General features: G+C 48.5%; 1 protein-coding gene across 1 annotated transcript in view; it reads left to right on the top strand.

Annotated features, from left to right (window-relative positions):
* Hhat (hedgehog acyltransferase) overlaps window positions 1-16,441 on the top strand; it is a 241,969-nt gene extending 225,528 nt beyond the window's left edge. The window contains exon 12 of the mRNA XM_021171103.2: window positions 16,211-16,441. Within this exon, the coding sequence (XP_021026762.1) occupies window positions 16,211-16,302 (92 nt within the window). The 3' untranslated portion in view covers window positions 16,303-16,441. The remainder of the gene's footprint in view (window positions 1-16,210) is intronic.
* Window positions 16,442-16,453: the final 12 nt, after the last annotated feature.

The following is a 16,453-nucleotide window of genomic DNA, read 5'->3' as shown; positions in this document are numbered from 1 at the left end:
TTGTCTGGAATGGGAGTGGGAGACCAGAAACTGGCTTCATCCATGGAAATGAGGAATGCTGTGTCTTCCTTCTTGCAGGGTGTTCAGCTTAGAGCAGTGGTTCTCAACCTGTGGGTCGAGACCCCTTTGGCAGCCCTCTGTCTCCAAAAAAAAATTTATATTATGATTCATAACAGTATCAAATTACAGTTATGAAGTAGCCAAGAAGATAATTTTATGAATGGGGATCACCTCAACACGAGGAGCTGTATTAAAGGGTAGCAGCATTAGGAAGGTTGAGAACCACTGTCCTAGTTGTGGGAAGCTACATATGCCATTAAAAGATGGCACTGGCTACCGCTGGCCACCACCCATAAGTTTGGGTAAACAACTAATGTGCGCATGTGCAGTAGAGTTTTTTGCCGAGTCACTGCCTGGCCTGAGGCATGCAAATGAGGTACTGAAAGCATAACCAATCGGGTGTAGACATGCCTCTCCTAGGCCTATAACATTGGGGTCTTTCGCCTTCACAATCAAGCTCTCCCAATAAATGTGTGCAGAAGGATCCTGTTGTGGCATCTTTCTTGCTGGCGAGCCGGGCGCTCACACTAGTAGCAGCTTTGCTTAAGGCAGGCTTGGTAAGCTTCCATAAAAGAGTTGAACTATCTGTGCATTCTAGAGTTCAATAGAAAGGAGCAATGTAGTGTGTAGCAAAATATGTTTTCTTCTTTATTGAAAGGACAACTATAGAGCTAGGGAGATTGCTCAGTGGTAAGAGTGATTACTGAGTAAGCGTGAGTTTAGGTACCATGTAAAAGCCAGGAATGGCCACAGAGCTATAATCACAGTGCTGGGGGTGTGGACATGAGTGAGGGAGGCATAAATAAATAAATACATAAATACATAAATACATACATAAATAAAATAAAATAAAAATTTTAAAAAGTGAGGGGAGGGATCACTCTGGACAGCCAGCCTAGCTGAAAAGTGACAAGCTTCAGGTATAAGACATTCTCTAGAAGGAAGGGTTTTTTACAGCTTATGGTTTCAGAGGGATAAGAATACATCACCATCAGAACAGGGAGCATGGCTGCAGGCAGGCATGTGCTGGGGCAGCAGCTGAGAGCTCACATCTTGATCCACAACCAAGGAGTAGCAAGAACAGTGTTAGGGTTTGGGGTTAGGGTTTAGGGTTAGGGTGACAGTCTTTAAAAAGCACAAAGCTCATCCCCAGTGACACACCTACTCCAGCAAGGCCACACCTTCTAATCCTTCCCAAACAGCCTCCAACTAGGGACCAAATATCAAATGCCCAAGACCTGTGGGGGTCACCTTATTCCAACCATCACAAAATGGGATACACAATGTCCTCCTCTGGCATCCACATATCTGCAAATTGGTATGTACACCCCCCCACACACACACACACACGTACACACGGCAAATGTAATAGTGGGGTATTTGTCTTATGGCTTTGGAATTTAGCAACTAGAAACACATTTAAGGGGATTTAGATACAACTCGAGATGTTATCAGAACACTTGGAAGTTCTTGAGTGGAAGATGATTCTTCTCGTTCCAGAGTAGCTGCATATTCCTGAGTAGTTCCCACTTGAAATAGTATGAAAGGTCACCTTTCTCCATTAAATTGTCCAGGATCCCAGTCAGGGAGTCTTCATACATGAGGGCTTCCTAGCTCAAGCCAATCAAGATAACCCCCCAGAGACATGCCAGAGGCCCATCTCCTAAATGACTCTCGATTCTGCCAAGTTGACAATTGATAATAACTATTATAAATGGTCTATTTATGGAGGTCTACTCTGTGAAAACATCCTGGGTAGAGTAAGCAGAAGAGGTTTAATGCAGGAAAATGCATGCATAAGAACTAGAAAGCAGAGAGTCTGGGGGAGGGGAGGTACTTGGTGACCTAAACTCTAACTATAGTGAAGAGTGGGCTGGGGACAAGGCACAGGGAGCTGAGAGAAGAGGTTCTCAGGGCTGATCCTCATCCCACTGAGAAAGGCCTCACAGTTAGGCTTCTTACCTGGGAAGGCTGAGACCCCCAGAAGAGAGTGTGGCTGAGCCCAGAGCACCTTCTGCATTCGGGACTCATAGTTTGCAGCAGGAAATCCATTCCTCCCTTTCCTCCTCCCAATGGGCCTTGATCAGAGTGAAGAAGCACAAAAGCAGATGGCCAGGACCATCTGCACAGGCATGTGGGAAGCCGGGTCTCAGAGTCAATAAAGAGGGCCCTTCAGCTTGCTCCTGGTGACCCCCAGGCTGGGGGTTGATTGGTAGTTAATAGAAACCCAGAGCAGGGATCAGGGGGGCTGGAGATGGGAGGCCCCTACCACCTGATAATGGACCCAGAGGTGTGATGGAGGCTAAAATAGCTCTGCCTCACCCATTATAGCCACATACTGGCTCTGAATCAAAAGAGGACCTGGTGTGCAGAGCGAGGGGAGTAACTGGAGGAAATCCATACGGTCTCGGGGGCAGAGCTTTGCCCACCCTTCAGTCAGTATGAAGTGGTGTATCAGTGTGGGGGTATGGAAGGTTGGGAGAGAGGAGAGGTGAGAGAGGTGACAGGGAGACAGGAGGGGGAAGAGAAGAGAGCAAGTACACTCCTTTCTTTAGCTGGCCAGCCTGATGTGGCATGACCACAGCAGCATACAGCCTTTCCTGCCCAGCTCACATGCCCCCCACCTGAGTCCATAATGCTGTGTTTCACTCCCTTCCTTCTAACAAATAATTCGAAGCAGCAGAGACTTCGGCTGCTCTGGAGGACAGATGTGGTGCTGGCCATGTGCTTGGCACACACAGTCCAGCTGTGCCCGGGCACCATAAGCAACCATTTCTGACAATTAGAGAGCCCTAGGCCTGCCTTGTCTGTGGCGCCCCCTCTGGCTCAGTGCCTTGGCCTTACTTACTCTCCTGGGGTGGACAGCTGCAGAACACCCTTCAGGGAGAACACAGTGATAACTTCACACCCACAATTCTATAAGGAAAAAGTTTCAGATTAGAAAAATTTCAGTTCAGGAACAGGCAGTTCCCAGGAGAAGGCAATTAAACAAAGGAAGAGATATCCAACTTTAGTGTTTCTTCTTCACCACACTGATGCTGGTGGTGGCCCAGTGGGACTCTCACAGCCTGAGCAGGGTTCTGCTGCCGAGCCACACCCCTTGACCCTCTTAACTGAAGGTTGGCCAGGTGCTGCCGCCTTAGGTTGTCACATGTCCCCTTCCTGCTCCTGGCAAGGGCTTAAAGTGATAAAACTTCCAGAGCAGGAAGCTTGCAGGAGCTATTCAAGGTGATGCAGAAATTCTACTTCACCGTCATCCAGATGTGAGTTCACATGCGTGGAGTAAAACGTGAGGGAGGACATTCATGGTTGTCATAGCAAAGGGTCAGGAATGAAGGACTGACTAACTGACTGCCAGAGACCACCACAGTGCACAGGGCACATCCATTAGGGGAAATGTTCCCAGCCATTAGAAAGCATGAGGGAGCAGTGTGCATATCTATTAGTTTTCTGCTGCTGTGATATCACACTCAGACAAAAGTACCTTAGTGAAGAAAGGACTACTGTGGCTTACAGTTCCAGGGGGACAGAGTCCATCATGGCGGAGGAAGGCATGGCAGTGGGAACAGGAAGCTGGCTGGCCGTGTTCTCATCCATACACAGGAAGCACAGACATGCAGCAGGAAATGAGATTAGGCTATAAACCTTCAAAGTATACCTCCACTGTCACCCTTCCTCCAGCAAGGCTCTGCTCCTAAAGGTTCCCCAGCCTCTCCAAACAGTACTACCCACTGGGGACCAAGTGTTCAGATGCATGGCACTGTGGGGAACAATTCTCATTCAGACCACCATAATGTACATTTATGAAAATTGCCAATGTGTAGAACCACTAAAAAAAAAAAATAGAATGAAAGGACATTGTGGTATTTGCATTCAAACCCAGCATTTATTTCAGAATATATTTTCAGTGTTTCAGTGGAGACTCCCCTGGAGACTATTAGCCCAGGCGAGAATGGAGAGTCGGGGGAGCTAGAAGGACTGGGGCCTCTTATTTCCTGGCTCCTGTACACTCTGCTGCTTTATCAGTCAGGACATTGAACCTGAGGACCTGTTACCCTGAGGATGGATGGCCATATCGTGTCAGGCTTCTCTGCCTGTGCCCAGCTGGCTCTGGTATGGATGCTCAGCAGAACAGCAGTCAATAGGAAAGTGTGTGTGGCAGCCTCAGCCCTCTCAGCATTTGCCCTGCGGAGGGCCCTAGTAGATCCGAAATCCAGCTGATCAGTTAGAGCTGCCAGAAGGATCCTTGGAGTGGGAAGTATGCACACAGCCCAGCTGGAGTCCAATACCCAGTAGGATGTGCCTGCTGTCCAATGCAGACTTGCCCTTGGGACCATTAGATGGGGCATGAGCCGACAGGGAATACACTGTTCTTCAGAGCAAGGCCTGTTAGCTGCATGAACATCTTTCTGGGTCATTTGAGAGTTGAGAAAGGCATGAGTCACCCCGTACATCATCACTGTTCCAAACTCTTCACTAAGACCCTGCCTCCCTTCTCACGTAGTCACTGCTTGCAGGAGAGCCACCTTCTGTCTGACACAGGACTCCTGTGGTGCCACCTGATTGGCAGGAGGCATTCATTTGTAACTGGACTTGTTATGCGCTTCCCTGGGGAGGAATGATGGATGAATTTGGAGGGGTTACCTGGTCCCTGCTGCTTGCCCACATCTTAGTACAGACTCTTGTATGCCCCTTCCCTATAGAGAGGAATCTGCATGGCCTGAAAGCTGGATGATAAGAATCAGCAAGCTCACCTTTCGTTGGGGGACTAAGGAGGCCCCCTGTAACCCACCTCCACCCATTGGCCCCAGTTCTGCCTTCTTGAGTGACTTAGAATAAGTCTGATCCCCTTTCCCAGTGACCTTGTGGCCTTTTTTCCATTTGGGACATTGGCTTGTCACACACCTACATGGAGGGTCCTTCCAGACCTGCAAGGGGTGTGCCTGTGGCAGCGTCTCTTGGTCAACACACCTCAAGACTATCTACCTTTTCTTACCCCTCCCAGGCCCCATTTCCCAGGATGGCAGCACCTTGGCTCCTGTCTGGGCCTAGTGGCTGTGTTCACTCCATGATCCCAAATGGCTCTGTAATCTGAGACTCTTAAAGAAGTGGGTCCCTAGGGAAGGGCTCCAATGAGGACTCTGAGACTGTCAGCAGAACCCTTGGTCTCCAGGGTGCATGGCTTTGATGGGAGGATCCTTTCGTCTTCACTGGACAATGAAATAACTCCCTGGGGAGTTATTTCTGATGTATTTGGGGGATAGAGAGGGGGCCTGGGGCCTGGCCTGTTCCAGACTGCCTCGCCAAACCCATGCCTAGTATCCGCACTCTGGAGCATGAGCAGCTGCAGCCCTTTGGCCACTGAGAAGACAGGCTGAGGACAGTGTCCCTGCTGTCGCATTCCCTAAGCTTGGACACTGTCTTTACCTCTGCTTCTCCCTCCCCTGCGCTCCAGGAGCTTGAGCTGAGCTATTCCCAAATAGCACTGGTAGACATTGAACCCACATTTCTTTGAGCTGATCTGGGAACATTCTGGAACTCAGGCAGCTTTGGTTCCAATCTGCACTGAGATTAATCCTTGGCTCCACCCCCTCCAAGGAAACCCACAGCCAGCCTGCCACTGGCCTTGCTGGGAGTGGGCAGGAGAGAGCAATGTGGGTGCTGCTGAGACCGGCACCATTCCTGGAATAAAAACAGTGGCTGCTGGAAGGGAGAGCGCCTCAGCTTTCAGCCCTGTCCTGTTCCTTATCATAACTGTGAGCAAGGCAGACTCCTGAAGAGTCAGCAAGTGGGCTGGTGACATGGCATCCTTGACAGGAGGAGGAAACATGCCTTCCTTGCCCCAGTGGCTGCCTCAGCTTCCAGTCCACTGTGGTACTGAGAGCTCCAGAAAGCAGCTGCTGCTGGTGGTGGTGGTGCTGCTGTTGCAGGGAGCATGATGTTCTGTTTGTTCCAGAATTCAAGTCAAGTTATTTGAAATCTTTAATCTCACAGCTGTGCTAGGCAGGGACCATGTCAGATGCACTTGTGGTACCTCCCCACCCCCTTCAGATGTGTACGTGGCTCTGAATGTGCTTTCCTTCCTCTCAGGATGCTCCTGGAGGATGCACTGACAGACTTGGGAATGAAGTGGTAGACATCTCTGCCCTGCCATCTTGAGTATCTGTGTTTATTCATAATCAGCACACACCAGGTTCCTTTCTCCCAGGCACCATTGGGGAGCACAGGCGATACCTAGACCATGAGTGTGTCTGTCCACTGACTATATCCCATGATCTGGGCTCAGAGGCTGAGTGGATATATGAGCCAGCCGACTGTGACTCAGGTCCTTTGTTCTGTTAGTTACCTGGAGTAGGGACTTGCAAGTGAGAACATCGAGATAGCGGTTGTGTCTGTGTTCCTGCAGCCTCATTGATCATTCACTGACATGGATGTCCTGGGAAGAAGGAAGGCTGTTCTTGCTCATCCCTTGGGGGAAATGCTGTGTCTGCTCTCGGTGTGTGTGTGTGTGTGTGTGTGTGTGTGTGTGTACCACACACCGATGCCAGGTGCCTTCCTTTTGAGACAGGAGTTTACTGATAACAGTGAAGCTGACCAGCAAGCCCCAGGGATCCTATTTCCTGCTTTCCTAGTGCTGGAGTCACAGACACAGCCACCATACCTAGGGATATCACTCAAGTCCTCATCCTTGCAAACAATATTTTACCATTTTACCACTAAACCAACTCCTCGGCTCTCATATATGAGTTCCTTCTGAAAATTCAATTGCTGTGATCAACCTCGGTCCAAATATATAATAAATGGGGAATTCTAGAAATAATTTATAGGTTTCTGGCTGCAAATGTCTCTGAGATCCAAGAGGAAGCATCGTGTAGTCTTGCCCTATCCCACCTTGCATATAAATCACCTCTCTGGCCTGTGTGTCTACACTGTGTTAGTGTCACTGCCCCAGTGACCCAATGACCCAGTGACCCTGTGACCCTGTGACCCAGATATGCATAAGCAAGTGATCACTCTCCATTGGCTAACAACAGCCTCTTGGTACACAACCCATGCCATTCCCCTCCTTCATCTTACCAGGTAAGCCTTGATCGTCTCCCACTATGACAAGGTGAAAAATGACTAGAGTATCGGGATACTAACAGAGAGCAGCCACAGTCACGGGATGTACTGCTGTATGTTGTTACATTGTTTCGGTTTGCTGTTTTGCTGTTGGTTGTTCATCTCTAACTGCGTTTGACTTATAGTTGAACTGTGTTGTAGCCATGTGTGTAGAAGAAAGCCTGCTGCCTCAGGCATCCACTGGAAGGAATCTTGACAGGCTTGCCTGTGGGTAAGATGGCCCTGTACAGATGCAGATGAACAGACAAGGCGTCCTCAGCATGCGGCCTTCTGTGTCAGGAGGCAGCTTTCCATAGCTCATTTGCTTAAGTAAGCAATGCCCACCCTGTTGGTTGCATCACTTGATTATGAATTAACAATGAACCACAATCTTTGAGGCTGTTTGAATAGCCCAAGAGTCTGAGGGGAAACAGCTGGGAAGGCCGGTGACTGGGCAGCCTTCTGCCACAGTGGCTGGAGTAGCAAAAAGTGCTGGGGACAGTTTCTCGGGGAGCAGACATCTAACCCTGTTGGCCTCGGAGAGAGAAGACGTGTTTGTTGGCTCCTCCTGCTTTCCTGTCAGAATAAGAATAAGTAGCTCTGGCGTGTTCTCCTTGCTTCCTCTGTGTCAGATGAAGTCATTCGACTTTACGGTAGTGAGTGCTTTGGAAAGTGTCTGCTGCTTATGCAGGGAGCTGGGACAGGATGAGCAATCCGCAGAGGCTGGCTTCATCCGCCTGGGAAATTGACTGTGAACAAGGTGATTTATATAGGCCACTGTGGGTGCTGTTTCAAACTGGCACACAGCACCTAGCAAGAGACTCCTCCTTAGGGTGGCGGGATGCTCCCTAAGGGGTCCCCAGCACCCTGCTCTGTCTCCCAGCTGAAGCCCCTGGTGAGTTTCAGGCCATTACAGGAGTCAAAGGACTGTGACCTTGACAGCCCTGTTAGAGGGCCATCTGAGCACCTGGAATGAGCCCTTCATCCCCACAGACAGAATCCAGCACTAATGGAGGAGCAGATCACGGGTATTTACCACAGTCTCTCTGTCCCCTTTGTAGTGCTGTGAAGGCCTCAGACCTAGGGGTGCTCAAGAGAATTAGTGATAATGGACGTGTGCAAATGCAAGGTGCTTTTGTTTCTGTGGCCTCCCACCAATGACCTTGGGCACCTGGTCAGGGACTAGTATGGGATTTAAAGGAGGTGAAGCTAGTCTGGGAGGTGAGGCTAGGCTGGGAGGCCAGGGTGCTTGTAGCCTGTAGTCTGCTTTACCCTGAAACAAGTAGTGCATCCCAGCCCTGCAGCCAGGAACACTTTGAAGCTGCTCTGCAAGCTGGGTCAGCTAAGTAGTTTGGAGGAGGGATTGGCCTTCTTTGATCCTTGGTCTTCGTGTGTCTAGGGGACAGGGCTCGCACCTCATGGCTGAGACAGGCTGTGAGACTGGACAGAGCTGTGGACAGTTTGAGCATAAGGAATGACTATCTGTAGTCTACTGATGGACAGCTATGACAGAAGCCCTCCCCTCATCATCCTGAGGAGTCTCTGGAACAGTTAAGGCCCCTACACTCACAACATCCACAACCCCAGGGAACTTGTTAAAAACTCAGTCTCAGGTCTGAACCTTGTCTCCTCAGAAGCTACAGGGTGGGGCCCTGCTGTCTGCCTTTAAACAAGGTTTTCTTGGGGAGTTGGATGCAACCTCCCTACACAAGAGCCATTTGTGTGTGTGTGTGTGTATGTGTGTGTATTGTTTTTGTTTTTCTCATGAGAGCATGGGTCTAAAACCTGGGTTCTGGCATAACATTCTTAGAACCCTAAGGTAGGAAGAACAGGTTCCTCAGAACTTTTATCTGTGTCCCCGCGTGTTTGGAATGAGCCCAGCAGTTCATGGGCATCGATGCCTGGACAGCTTTGTGAGTTTCATGTGCCTGTCCCTGGATCAGTAGCCAGCCCTCTGCCGGGAAAAGGCTCGTGCCCCACAACTTATTAAAGATCTAAATTTAGCCCAGGAGGGAGGAAGGGACTTGGGCTCAAGACCATTTGATGAATGGCTCGTGGGATCTGGCTGCAGCCACAGGAGTAAATAGGATTTAAATGAAGCACCTCGCCATTTCCCCCGCATTGGATCTGAACATCGTTAAACACAAGTGCTGCTTGGAGCTGCCCTTGCAATGAAAGCAGCCGTGCAAAGAGGCATTTGAATAATTAACAGCACAATGACGGTAAACCTCTCGGGAGGTGTGCAGAGAGAGTCTAGGCAGGATACCTGTGTTTCTAGGATCCCTTAGCTAGCAAACTCAAAGGTGGTGGTGGTGGGGCGGGGAGGCTGAGGCAAACTCTAAGGAAAGAGATGCCTTCTGTCCTGGGAGCTGTAAAGATGCCGCTTTACTGGTCGGTGGGTGTGCCGGTCTTTAAGACTGGTGTAGCCTCCCATGTCCTTGCTCAGTCAGCTCTCAGAGTTCTGCCTGGGGCTGGCCTCAGTGAAAGAGACTGCTCTTTGGTCCTTAAACCCATTGACCCTTCCCCCTCCCCAAGAAGTGCCTCTTCTTGTCATCTCCTGGAATCGCTTCTTTATTCAGTCTTCCTGTTGGACAAACATAACTGAGCCACCGGTTGACAGAGGGTGACTGGGTCAGCCCTCACGCTGACCTTAACCAGCACAGGCTGGGACCTCTGTACCCCAAGCAGAGGAATGTGCATTGGAAGGCAAGTCTTGTTTCCTTTGAGCCTAATGGCTTTTTCACTTTCTCAAAACGGCTTTGAGGCTCACGGTGACATTGCTTTATGGGACTAGTACAGAGTTCTATCAGCTGTAGAAACCATGAGTCCATCTGTGAGGGCCCTAGGTATTCCTCAACCCTCAGGAGAACTGTCCACCAGCAGATGGCCATCGAGCACGGGGGAGCTGGAGAACCAGTGGACAGCAGGTGCAGGCCTCTGACTGGAACACTCACCTGGGTGCATGAAGAGAAGAAGCTAAGGCATTTTAATTGCAGATAACAGTGAATAATAGATTAAAAGGAGAGAAGGACTACCTGAGAGTGTGATCTTTGTAAGCTGAGTAGAGCCATCACATATGAAAGCTTCACACACATGGACAGACATGGTGCCCAGAGGCTGGACTATGTTCCTGCAGATCATGTTCACCAGGTGACCACCAGACATTGATCTTCTAGAAAGAGTAAATGGTAGGACGTGGCTTTTGAAAAAGCAAGGTAGCAGCTGGACTGTTGCAGAAGTGGATAGCTCAGTGAGCCTTTGGTGGGGTGATTGACAGCCCCTGCACCACCTAGCAACTCAGCTAACCCTATCCATCAGGAGTGCATTGATTTCTCCAGGGGATGCTGATTTGTGCTGACTCAGCTGCTTCAGCTTGTCCTCTGCCAAATCCATCAGTAGGGTGAAGAAAGAACATCTGAGAGCCCCACCCCCACCCTACCCCCCATGGAGGAAGGGAGGCTCCAGGAGCCCAGAACTGTGTACTGACACACTTAGAAGAACCCTCCCTGGGAGGATGCAAGACTAAAGACTCAACATCATCTAACAACCAAATTGTGCTTTCCTGCATGCTTTGTTTGAGCCCCTGGCATTTCTGTAGCCTATGTATGGTTTGTGTCTGTGATATGTATGTCTGTGTGCGTGAGTGACCAGCCTGAGACCTGCATGTCTGATTGGCGCCTCTGAGGTTTTGTTTTGTTTTTGTTCCAAAGTTATTGCAAACAGTTAATTCATCGTCAAGAGCATCATCCAGTGTGTACAGTTTGATGGGTGTTTGCCAGCTGTGTAAACGTTAGACACCAGTCTCACTATGAAATTACAAAACGTTGTTCTGGTGTGAAGTTGCACACATACAAGTCCAGCGTTCAGGAGGCTGAGGCAAGAAGGTCACGAGTTTGAGGCTAGCCTGAGCTATAGAGCTAAGACCTTATCTCAAAAGAGAGAGATGAAAGGAGAGGGAGAGGGGGGCAGGGGGTAGATGAGGAAATTAGAGAAACTGCCTCCTTGCCCCAAGAGACTCTTTCTTTCTTATTTATTTATTTACTTACTTATTTATTCATTCACTTTATATCCCAATATCAGAACCCTTCTCCTCTCAGTACCACCTTACACATAACCTCCCCTATTCCCCCCTCCCTTTATCTTTTGAGAAGGAGTCCCTCCTCCCCCTCTAGCTATCACTCCCCAGAACTACCCACTGCCAGCACATCAGTTCCCTGCAGGACTAGGGACATCTTTTCCTACTGAGGCCAACCCAGCAGCCAATGGAAAGAGATGCAGATACCTACAGCCAAATGTTACATGGAGCTCTGGGAGTCTTATGGAAGAGTTGGAGGAAGGATTGAGGGACCTGAAGAGGACAGGGACTCTACAGGAAGACCAACAGATCAACTAACCTGGATCCTTGAGGGCTCCCAGAGACTGAATCACCCTGCATAGCTTCAGCCTCATTCTTTATTGTGGTAAATTGTATATAACTTAAATATGGCTTCAGCTATTTTTAAATATAGTTCAGGGACATTAAGAACATTTGCATTTTATGTAGCTGTCACTACAGTCCAATCTCTGGAACTTTCTTTGTCTCACAAAACTGAAACTTTGTATCCATTAAGTACTTCCTATTCCTCTCGCCTCTCAGCCCCTGCTAATGCTTGCATCTAATTCTTTCTAAGAATCTGGCCAATGTGGGACCCCGAGTAAACGGGATCACATGCGTGTTCCTTTGTCTGACTTTGTACATGATGCGACGTCTTCACAGTCCATGTTGCTACAGATGTCAGAATTTGTATTCTCTCTGGTATCTGTATGTACATATCACACTGTGTACCTGCTGACCTGCCAGCTTGGGTCCCTTGTACTTTTGTGAATATGTTGTGACTCTGTGCATGCAAATATTTCTTGTAGGTTCTGCCTTGGAGTCTTCAGTCACCTATGAGTCTATGTTTGGCTTGATATCTAGAGGCACCTCCATGATGGTGCCACAGCCACCTTGTGTGTTGTGTGGGAGGTGCATCCATGTTTGCGATGTGCACACGTGATCTGCCTGTGTGTGGAGATCAGAGGAGGAGTCAGTTTTTTTTTTAAGTTATTTTATGTGTTGATGTTTTGCCTGAAAGCATTTCTGTGTACCACATGTGTGCCTGGTGTCTACAGAGGCCAGAGAGAGCACTGGGTTCTATGGAGCTGGAGGCACAGATGGTTGTGAGCTGCCATGTGGGTGCTGGGAATTGAACTCAGGTCCTCTTGAAGAACAGTTGGCACTGTTAACTGCTGAGTCACCACTCAAGCCTGACTGCCTTCCTCAAACCTTGTCTTCTTTTGAGATGGTTCTCTCACTGCTCTGACAGCGAGCCTGGGGCATACATGCCATAATTCTCTATTTTCACAACAGTTGTAGGGATCAAACTCGGGTCCTCATGCCCACAAGGCAGGGACATTACCAACCAAGCCCCCTCCCCAGCCCCGTGACATTACAGTGTTTCATTAGAGCCTCCCCTTTTTCTGATTCTTTTTTTCCACCTCCCCAGGGACTCCTTCTTTGGCTTCTCGAGACCCCTCTTGATAACAGCTGTTTGTATCTCAGCCTGATCCACCTTTTCAGACCATTAAAACTGCTCAGAGAACAGCTGTCATGATAACCTCAAGTATAGTCTCTACCTGGTTTTCCATAGCTGTCTCCCTCCTGTTGGCTGTAGTCACCGTACAGCTTCCCATATCCTGTGTAACTACCTTAACCATATTAACGGTAGTAACACCACCTATTCCAACTGCACTGATCATCACAAGTGACTCTGCTGTCCTCTCTCTACTCTTAACATGCGTTAACTGTGCCTGTCTTCCAGGTCTGCCCTGTTAAATGTTCCCACAGTCTTATAATCTAGGCACAGCATTTCCATTTGCTAGTGATTATCTGTTTAAACTTATCACTTGTTTAGGTAGTAAGGTCAAACTGTCAAAAGACTAGAAGTTTCTACAGTCTTGAATCTGTCAAGAAGGGAAGGGACAGACCCCTTCAGCTCCATCTTCTAATGACTGACAAGCCTGTGTGACTAAACATCACAACAGTCCTCAGGGTGCTGCCATTCTCTGAGGAGGAGGAGGAGGAGGAGGAGGCTTTGCCAGGGCTGGGTTAGCACTGCCTGTAAGCAATACCCCGTGATGTCCAGGTCTAGCATGGAGCCAGGCACACAGAGGGTAGAGTATTTATTGCTGAAATAGTTGGAAGGATGACTTGTGGCCATGTCTTTACTTGTCATTGTGAGTTTTGGGGGAGAGGATATTGTTATGTTGCCCAGGTGTTCTCAAACTCTTGGATTTATGTAATGCACCCCAGCTCCAAGTAGCTTAAATGATAGGCATGTGGTGTTGTGTACCCCTCAAAGTGTGTATCCCTCAAAATCTGTTTGTGCTTTCACTGAGTGGACGGGGAAACCAAGACTTTACTAAGGTATCATGTCCAGATGACAAACGTCTTGAGTGCTGCCTAGTTGCCCAGGTGCCTCTTTTCAGGGTATATACAGTAAGAGCAGGGGGACCTATAGAACCCATCTTCCCATGATGGAGGACCCTTTCCTCTTACAGGTAAAGATTTCCCAGAGGTGGCTTCGGACAAACAGAATTATCAGTCACAGCTGTTTTACGCTCAGCTTTGTATAAGTGAAACTTACCTACATGCCCACGTCTGCAGGTGGCCTCTGGGCTCTATGTTGACCAAACACCCAATGATGCCTCACCCCAAACACAGCTGAAGTTTAGGGGTACTTTCTGTGTCTGAAGTACCATCTTTCCGTCCTACTCTGAGCTCGCTGACTGGTACCTTGCAACTGTGTCTCAACCAGAGTGCAGAGAGTTGCAGGTGTCCAGGTTCACAGAACCCTCCTGAAGCCTCAGAAAAATACCCAACCTTCCTGAACTGTATTTCCTGACCTCTGACATTCATGTGTCCCTGGAACCTCTCTGGGTGTGTCATCCATTGGAAGTACGGTCATTTCAGTTGTAGCTAGCAAGGCAAATATCTAGACAGAGCATCAGTGACTCATGACCAGGTAGGAAGAATAGAGGACACACAAACAAGAGCAGGCAGCCACATGAAGTCGGAGGCAAGATTAGAATGGTGTAGCTCTGAGCCACAGGGAGGCCGGGAAGCTGGAAGAGCCAAGGAATAAGACTCCCCTGGAACCTCCAAAGGGAGCGTGACACTGCCAACACCTACATTTCAGAACTATGGCCTGCAAAACTATCACAGAGTATATCTCAGTTGTTTTCATCTATTAAAGTTGTGGGCACTAGTTTTAGTCACCATATGTGACTCTCACATTAGCAGGTATGGATGGAATGTCACTCTGATGCCCTGTGGAAGCCTGTCTACTGGAAGGTTGGGAAGAAGTTCAGGGTTCAGTGGCCCTGATGGCACTCTGGTCTTTTGGGATATTCATTTCCATGGTCTTTGGACCACTCCATTTGCATTTGTGAGTGCAATAGTTAGGCTGTTTATGCCACACCCTTCTAACCTTTGAGATTTGTGACTTTGTCTGGGCTGGGATGGCAGAGTTGTCAGGGCCTGAACTTGAGCCTGGCACAGTGACACAGAGTATTAATAAAAATGGCAGCTGATGGTCATTAGAACTCTCTCCCACCCATACTTCTACCTCCTTGCACACAGCCCTACACCACACCTGTGTCACATGAGCTCTATCCTCTGGTGATCTGAACTACTCTTACCTGTACCTGTCCTTTCCACCTGGCAAACTCTTGCTCATCCCCATGTGCCCTAGTTTAAATGGGCTTTGTACACTCTGCATGTTGTTATCTAGTGCACAGGATAAAGACTGTGTAGTAAGCCCTACTGTGTGTGCCTGTCTTATCTGAGGTGACCTGGGAGCACCTCTAACACAGGACTGAATCTGTGGAGTTTGGCTTCTGATATTCTACAGCCCCTCCAATTCTCTAATGTTCCCAAGAAAGTTTGACACTAATATTAAAAACAAGAATAGATCAGATAGCCTAAGATGCGTGTGCTGTAGAAGGAGCTGCTTAAAGTTCTTGAGGTCTTGGAACTGAACCCATGTCCTCTGCAAGAGCAGTAAGTTTTCTTAATAGTTGAATCATCCCTCCACTCCCAAACTTTGACAGTTAGTTCTCTTTCACAAGATATATTTGTTTTTTCAGTATGTGTGTGTGTGTGTGTGTGTGTGTATGTATGAACTTGTGTGCATGCATGTGTATGTTTGTGTGCATACTTGTGTATGAACATGTATGCATGCATGTGTGTGCTTGTGTATGTATATATGTGCATTTGTGTGTGTGCATGTATATATGTGTGCCTGAGTATATGTGTGTATGTGTTCATGTGTATATGCCTGTATATATGTGTGTGTATAAGTATATGTACATGTGTGTAATGTGAGTGTACATATATATGTGCATGTATGCACAGGTGTGCACATGTGTGCATGTATGCAAGAATGCCTGAGTGTATGTGTACCTGAGTGTAGATATGTGTACAACAGTGCAGCAGTGGCTGTGGAGGCCAGAATAGGGTATTAAATTCTCTGGACCTGGAGTTATAGGGAGTCACCATGTAAGTGCTAGGAACTGAACTCTGGACCTTTGCAAAAGCAGCAGCATTCTGAACTGCTGAGCCATCTCTCCAGCCCTATGTTTTGAGTTTTGAAATCTAATATCTAATCTAGGGTCCTCCCTTTCTATGTGCTAAAAAGCACCACTGTGTTCACTGTAACAGTGGTCTGCATTTTGGAGGCTGACTCTGGTACCCATAGGCATATCTCTCTAGTTATTTGCTTTAGTCTCCAAAGGACATGCTCTTTAAAAGCATGCCCTGTTTCTAAGTGAGTTCGCTTTTGCAGTAATGTAACCATCACTTCCCAGTGCGCCTGGTGAGAACACAGGAACCCACCTGCTGGGTTCAGACAAAGTTGGCTTTCTGGAGGTCTGTGTTTCTGTTGCCCTTTTCTTGGGGGACAATTTGCCCACGAGGGAGGGCCCACCCAGGTATTCTAACTATTCTTCCTCTCTGTCTCTCTTCACACAGGGTGGCCATGGGTGACTCTGTCTGTCCTGGGATTCCTGTACTGCTATTCACACGTGGGCATTGCTTGGGCTCAGACATACACAGTTCTTTAACTGTGTATGGCTGCTGGGTCAGCTCAGCCTCCAAGGGACATGGCATTTCATCCTGATCTCTCATTCTGAGACCATCCTCAAACCACCCTCCACTCCAGGACAGTCCCTGAGGGACCACCCTCCACTCCAGGACAGTCCCTGAGGGACCACC

The sequence above is a fragment of the Mus caroli genome, chromosome 1 (assembly GCF_900094665.2).
Source record: "Mus caroli chromosome 1, CAROLI_EIJ_v1.1, whole genome shotgun sequence".
NCBI classification, from domain to species: Eukaryota; Metazoa; Chordata; class Mammalia; order Rodentia; family Muridae; genus Mus; species Mus caroli.
The sequence above is the reverse complement of the archived record's forward strand: the minus strand, read 5'-3'. Positions and strand labels throughout refer to the sequence as shown.